Source organism: Hippocampus guttulatus, chromosome 14 (assembly GCF_054856545.1).
Source record: "Hippocampus guttulatus isolate MCC_2025c chromosome 14, RoL_Hgut_1.0, whole genome shotgun sequence".
In the NCBI taxonomy this organism is placed as follows: domain Eukaryota; kingdom Metazoa; phylum Chordata; class Actinopteri; order Syngnathiformes; family Syngnathidae; genus Hippocampus; species Hippocampus guttulatus.
Genome location: NC_141274.1, coordinates 13,307,738 through 13,314,718, shown reverse-complemented (window position 1 = coordinate 13,314,718; position 6,981 = coordinate 13,307,738). Strand labels below are relative to the sequence as shown.

Here is a 6,981-nt window from a genome sequence, read left to right as displayed (position 1 = left end):
ATCACTCGGGCACCGTGATATCGCTGTGGCTAGCACATGCGCCTCACACTTGCGTGCGGTGTTTTTTGATGGTCTTTCATGCCGACACGGGTTCGCTCCGGGTACTCTGACTTCCTTTCATACCACACGAAATGCATTAAATTCACTATGGACTCGAGTGTAAATGTGAGTGTGAATGTTTTGGTTTGTTTGTCAATATGTGCCCCGCGATTGGCTGGCGACCAGTCCAGGGTGTCCTCCGCCTCTTGTCCAAAGTCATCCGGCTCCAGCTCACCTGCGGCCCTAATAAGGACAAGCGCTATAGAAAATAGATGGGATTACCGGCTAGTTAGTTCCCATTTCCATTTCAAGCGGTGGTACCACTCCCATCCTGAGGTTATTTTGTCAGAAATTTTGAAATCTCTGTGTGCCAATCACTGACGACAATTTTGTCCTTTTCGAGTATCATTAAAAGAAAAAAAAAGTTTTAAATTAAGTGAGTTAAAGTTTGTTTGTTTTTTAATCATCTTGTAACAAAAGACATAATCCATACATACATATCTTCATGCAAACAGCAGTGATGGGCTACAACATTCCTAAACAGGAGTATACTGTGTCGTATTTCATCCATGTATAGCGGACGTGCAAACAGGCTGTAATTACAGTCCTCCTCCGTGCTGTGGTGTTGTTCGGAGACTCCCTGAGGGTTGCAAACATAAAAAATTGTTGTTAATGTCTCCTCACGGCTCGTCATTTCTCGATTACCATCATATTGTACGTGGATTTGCCTACACATTAAGCGGCTTATCATTTTCCATCCCAAACACACGTGTGGCGCTCCTCCAGCACCTTCGCATCTGCTTTTACCCGAGTCACGTTTACGATCTCATTGCCAAGTTTCTGTTTGGGAGTCCCACAGGTAACGGAGGAAGAAGTCATCTATGTCGCGAACATTATTATTCTTTCTAGCTTTGTTTTCCTCTTACATTGTTACCAAACTTCTATGGGGCACAGTCATTTTGGTTTTATGGAAGCCGGCGATGCGGTTACAAGTTAGCGCGTCAAGTTGCCGAGCAAAACAATGGCCTCGTCCCGCTTTTATCAATTGCTTTCACGCATGCGACAATCTCAGCTTTGTCTCGGGCTTGGATAAGTCATCCAAGATGATCCACATGAAACTTACCGACCTTTACTTGAGGCTTCTTCTTCCCCGAGAGATCACTGGAGAGAGATGACATGTTATTTATTCGAAAGCCTGTCAAGTAAAATTTGGAGAAAGCTCGCTTACTTACTAATGCCGCCGTTAAATCCCGGGCAAGGAACTGTAAGAATAACACAAAAGGAAAATACATGACAAAGAAAGGACATTTAATGAATTTTTGTGTCGTATTATTGTAATTTGTTTTCTGTATTTATTGTAGATTCTAAATTGGTGTGAATGTGAACTGACCTGAGTATGTCCTCTGCTGACAGAACTTAACTTTGACTCCGCTGGGTCCGATCGGCGCCGCCACCACCGTGTAGACGTCCCCGCAGCTTTCCTCCTGGATGTCGCAGTGGTTGCTGTTGGCAGCCGCGATGCACGTGTAGTTGGCGGCTGTTCCGTACAGCTCCACCGTGTGCTCCCGCATCTGCGGTGTCCACGAGGAGCGCCAGTAGACCCTGAGGGAGTTGTTCGCCCAGCGATACAGTTTGACGTTGGTCGGGCAACAGGCACCTAGGAAAGACTTCAAATCAGGATTGTGCCATTGAGGTGTGAGATTATGCGCTACGTCGGTGTCCTCAACTTGACGCGAAGCCGCGATATTCGCACTCGGACGTGCGTCCGGTGCCGCTGATGGCTTCCAAGTTGACGCTGTAGTTCGTCCCGCAGCCGATACATCCCATCAAGCATCGGATATCCGCCGTGTGACACTTGGCATGCCCGTGTGACGAAGTCAGCGTGGCGACGTAGGAGCGAGCTCCGCGGCCAGCCGACCAGCTCACGTTTGTCATCGACTGCGTGACCTGGGTGACATTCATGGATGCAGGACAGCAGGGACCTCGGAGAGATACAATGCGGCGATTCAAATGAAAGCGCGTGGAGGTCTTCTTCTCGTCTTGGGTGACCAATCATTCTGAAGTACCCGTTTCTAAAATGCTACTGTATCCGGGTAGACTCCGGCGCGCGCTTGCGGTAGCCACGGCTGTGACCTCGTACGTTGAACCGCAGGGCAACTGCGTTAGCTCACAGGACGCGTTTCTTCCAGAGCAAGTGTGAGTATCGTACCGCCCGGTGGCGGTGATGGTGTAGTCTGTATTTTGGGCGTTTGGGGTAGTGAACAGGACTCTGTATGAGGACTGGTTGATCTGCGTCATATTCAGAATCTCTGGCGAACACGGAGCTGCAGACAGACAGGATTGTTGAGCTTCGCAATAAAAGTGACTCGCTGTTAGACCGTTCGATTCCACAATAAAGAAAAGAATGGAAGAAAGAAATGAAGAACGACAGGACGTCCTTAGTTTACGATGCTATCTGCCGACATACGAGGTTTTGAAGTTACAGATGAGCTCAATGAACTAGAGAAAGAGCAGATTCATTGCATTTCCACGGGGAAAGATGATTTTAGATGGACTGATTTGTGGCACCGGTGTAATTGTTTTTCAGAACCCCAGAAATGTGTTGGCAGAACCTGAGTTGTCTCTCAGCATTGCCGCAATAAGACAACGGTGAATCGCCGGTTGGCATTGTGTCATCATTACCTGTCTCGTGCGTGTGTGGCGGGCAAGTGCCATTGCACCCTCGTAGCTCGCTACATGGACTGACCACCACAGAATAAACGGCGTTGCACCTCAAATCCGACAGCGCGCACACCGGCGCCGTGTCATTACAGAGGATGACCTGGTCAACCTGCTTTGCCGTCGTCTGGTAAAGCTCTGACCCTTTGACCGCTGACCACGTGATCTCCAGGGTCTCCGTGGAAACAGACTTCAAAGCAACATGCTCTGGGCAGCATGGAACTGGCAGGGCGGGGTGGGGGGGGTGGACAAGGCAAGAAAAATTGTGACTATTTTTCATGATGGGCAAAATTAAAGTTTTTTTTTTTTTTTGGCAACTTTCTGGATATTTTCACATTGAGCGCCCACATACCAAAAGCGTAGCCCGCCTCTGACTTAGATAATGAAGCGATTGTAAATGGATCATGCACTTCTGACTGATCTATTAGTAAACATGCGTGATCCTACTGGTGGTGTAGTTCTGCACATGTGCAAAAGGACTGGAGCCGGCCTGGTTGTAGGGGAAGACGCTGGTGAGGTACGTATAACCACACCCGCACAGGAAGTGGCAGCTGGTTCCGGTGGTGTTGCAAGACATCTCGGTACCGTCATCCCTCTTTATGAAAGCCATGTAGAACTCCACAACTGGGACCTCATCCCAGAGGACTGAGCAGTTGTCAGCTTGGGCTTCCTCCACCCAGATGTTGTTTGGGGGACATGGGTCTAACACATAGAAGCAAAGTGATGAAGGAATGGGAGTACTGTCATTTTAAAGGCAGGTTAGAATCCTGTTTTGTATGTACTTTTGTTTTTTATAAACAGTGTCAAATATACAGTATGCATGGCCGAGTTGGACCCACATGTAATGTAGTTTGCAGGAGGTGAGGGCAAACTGGGTCCGGCTGAGTTGAAAGCGGTGACGGAGACAGAGTGATTTTGACCACATCCCACCGGGCTGATGTAACAGTGCTTACTGGCTGCGTTTGTACACTTTTGACCGTTAGTGTTCAAAGCCAGGTAGTCCTCAGCTCCTTTCACTGACATCCAGTACACGGTAATTCCAAGGGCCCCACCCAGGGTCACCCGGACGTGAACCAAATCTGGACTTGGTGGACCTTTAAATGAAATCCAGAGACCATTAATGAACAAACTTTCATTGCTAAAATGAGTCATTTTTTTTCACTTTGGGCTTTATTTCTGTAAACAATGCACCTGCGGCAGAGCGCCGACACTGGAGAATCCTCCTTTTGATACCAGTGAGAGGCTTGTTGCATTGTCACTTTATTAAAATATTGCACAAGTCTAGTGCAAAGTACACTCAAGGCATGGGTGGAGTTTTCCGTCTTTTGGTATTTTCATAGATGGGCGCAGTTGGAAATGGGCGCTTGCAGCGTTGTGGGAGTAAACACAGCCAATCGAAGCCTCTCCTCTCATTCCCTTTAAATTCAGTGCAGGAGAGGCGAATTATGTAAAGTTGTCTGCTGTGAAGTGGGTACGTGGAGAGTTTCGAGGGTTTGATGTATGTTGTTGCCATACTTACGAATGAAATAAATGACATCCACCATGAAGTTACGGCAGATTTGATGAAAACGGAGCCTCTGGTGTTCACATTTTAGATCAACGACAGAATGGATGTCAAATTTTAAAAATTCTATCGCTCACGTGTGATCTGGCACACAGTGAGGTCGTCACCAGCACGACCTTCCGAGTCCCAGGCTTCGCCTTTGATGCAGTAAGTTGTCCCGGCCTCAAGGTCACCAAAGGTCATTGTGTGGTCAGTGGTGTTGACCTTGAGGCGTGTGCTGGAGCCCTGCTGGATGATGCAAAGCACGTAGAGGACGGCGTCGTCAACGGGGGACCACGAGACCAGGATTGTCCCATCATCAGGGGAGGATGTGTTCAACTCAGGCGCCATCACCACTGAAGACAAAATATACGAAAATGCGTCAAATGTAGTATGTTGTTTTGTAAGAGATGTAAAACAGCGAGCGTCCCCGCGATTAGATGTCACTGCCTTCTCCCCCGGGGAGGGGACAGCGCCTTGTTCTCATGGTTTCTCTTTACATTTGATGAAAACGCTGCATCGCCTTGGATGGATACGGTTTCCACCAGGACAAGGACAATGAGAAGTGAAACGACACACGGTTATGGCCAGCGGAGTGAGACGAGATATCGTTCTACGGGAACAATATTAACTGTGGCAGTCATCTTGAGTGAATTGCTTCCAAAGTACAAATCTGGCCAAGTCCAATTGGTTGGAAATGGTCATCGCTCATACATGTTACGTAAACTGTCCTGCAAAGCGCTTTGTTACGGCTGTAGCTGTTGTGAAAGCGCTCTCTCAAAAAAGATGTACAGTATTGTATCGTTCAATTCAAGATTCATTCATGTTCACCATCGACACCTTGACAAATGTCTTACTACTTACCCGTCGAGGCGTTGATGGCGTGTGAAGCTTGGCTCCGCCCTCCCGAGTTGATTGACATGATGCTCAGCTTGTAGTTTGTATAGGGCTGCAGTCCAACGACGGTGGCTGGGGAGCTGTTCACCGTAGTTTCTGAGAAGAAGTCACCGCTCGGAAACATTGCCCTCAGGGCGTAGCCGGTCGCCCCGGCAACCTCCGTGAACGCCACAGTGATGCTGTCGCTGTGCTTGGAGTAGGCCTGCACAATGCGGGGCACGTCGGGGGCTAATATATATACGGAGGGAGAATGTATGTCCGTCAGGTAGTCCCAAATTCCTGATCATGAGATTCATCCAAAAGGACAATTTTCACTCGTCCATCCCACCCTGCGTTCACTGACCTGTTCTTTTCTCAGTCCTCGCACTACTCGAGACATTCAGAGCGTCTTTACCATTTTCGGCTGTGCACATCTGAAAAGAACAGCACATTGGGATTAATAAATCCAACTGTTGATAAAGTACAGTATTAATGCATTTCAAGGACATCATTCCATGGTCAGGGGGCAAAGGCTATTTTATCATGAGAGAATAAAAGCAGCAGGCTGCACATTGCTTTCACTCAACACGGATTTCAGCGCAGGTATTTCTTTCAGGTCTGAATGAATTTGTCCATTGAGGCCTGGGTGTGCATGCCACCCGCACTTGATGAAAGCTGTAAAAATCAAAAGAGCCTCTGTGCTCACAGTCATATCGCGATGCAATATGGATGTCACACTGGCGAACTGCACCTGAAATGTAATATCAAGGATGAAGGGGGGGGGGGGGACGATTAAAGTGGCCTCGTTGTTTGTGTTATTAATCAGGGGTGCAAAAAGCACTCTTTACTTCTGTACAGATACTCATGTACAAAAAGACAACGCCTGTACTTAATAAAAGTACAAAAGTACAGACTCTGAAATGCGAGTACAACCATAAAAAGGATTTTTGTACGATTACTTAGACAGTACAATGCACATGAAGGTTTCCCCCTTTTATTAACTTGCGTAGCGCTCGCACTGAGAAACCAAAATCTCATAATATGGCACGTTAAGAGCTAGCTCGCATTGGCTTGGCTTTAAATGCTATCAAACCACAGTTTATTTTTGTTGTTCTTGTTACTAACGTGTTCCCATAGCTTTTGGCTTCAGGCTTTTGATGAGTCAATCTGTGCAAAGCAATCATGACTTACCTGCGCGATAGTCACCAAGAGTTCCAGCATCATCAGCCATGTTGTTGCCATAGCTGCACACTTGCTTCACGGCCTGGAGGCAAGATGAATGATTTTTTTTTTTTCTACAGAACTTGAGGGAAACGTAGATCCCTTTTCTCTCTTGTCGCTTTTACTCCCTCAGATGAGCTGACAGGTGCAATATTGTTTCTGCAAATACCAAAGAGCCCAGGGGGCTGAAACTCCTCCCCTCTGGGGGTGCTTGGGTGGCCTATCCAGGTGAGTGAACGAAGCTCTTCTTTCGTAGATTGGAATGTATATATATTTAAAAAAAAAAAAGTTAATTACAGTTACACTACTCCAGTTACAATAAATTACAGCTCAGTGGAGTATCTCGGACACATCCCCTTTCCCGATAGCCTCTTGGCATAGTCATAGAATTTGAACTACTAACACTGCACCCGTTCCAGCACCAACAGGCGTTGGCAGTGAATATATTGGATCCACAAAGCAACCCAACCAGAAACCCAGCAAGAATACACATTTGCTGCTCATAAACCCGCGGGACGGCCAATTGGACATGTCTAAATAGGCGGCGGTGTCATTAGAAGAACTAAACATGCTACTCATTTGAC

General features: G+C 47.2%; 1 protein-coding gene across 1 annotated transcript; it reads right to left on the bottom strand.

Moving 5' to 3' along the window:
- Nucleotides 1–1,168: 1,168 nt before the first annotated feature.
- fndc7a (fibronectin type III domain containing 7a) lies at nt 1,169–6,418 on the bottom strand. The gene is made up of 12 exons (XM_086129454.1): nt 6,368–6,418; nt 5,541–5,610; nt 5,165–5,425; nt 4,399–4,656; nt 3,597–3,851; nt 3,205–3,459; nt 2,722–2,979; nt 2,106–2,363; nt 1,767–2,021; nt 1,430–1,696; nt 1,272–1,301; nt 1,169–1,200 (listed from the first exon to the last, which is right to left on the bottom strand). The coding sequence occupies exons 1-12, from the start codon at nt 6,416–6,418 to the stop codon at nt 1,169–1,171; spliced, it is 2,250 nt and encodes a 749-aa protein (XP_085985580.1).
- Between the last annotated feature and the right edge of the window lie 563 nt (nt 6,419–6,981).

What these genes read in the sequence shown, in the direction of transcription:
- fndc7a (XM_086129454.1), bottom strand. Translation starts at nt 6,418, where the DNA reads ATGGCAACAACATGGCTGATGATGCTGGAACTCTTGGTGACTATCGCG. An exon ending in GAGGACTGAGAAAAGAACAG is followed by an intron (nt 5,426 to 5,540) that starts GTCAGTGAACGC and finishes TATATATATTAG; the next exon opens with CCCCCGACGTGCCCCGCATT. An exon ending in GCCACACACGCACGAGACAG is followed by an intron (nt 2,364 to 2,721) that starts GTAATGATGACA and finishes GTCTGTCTGCAG; the next exon opens with CTCCGTGTTCGCCAGAGATT.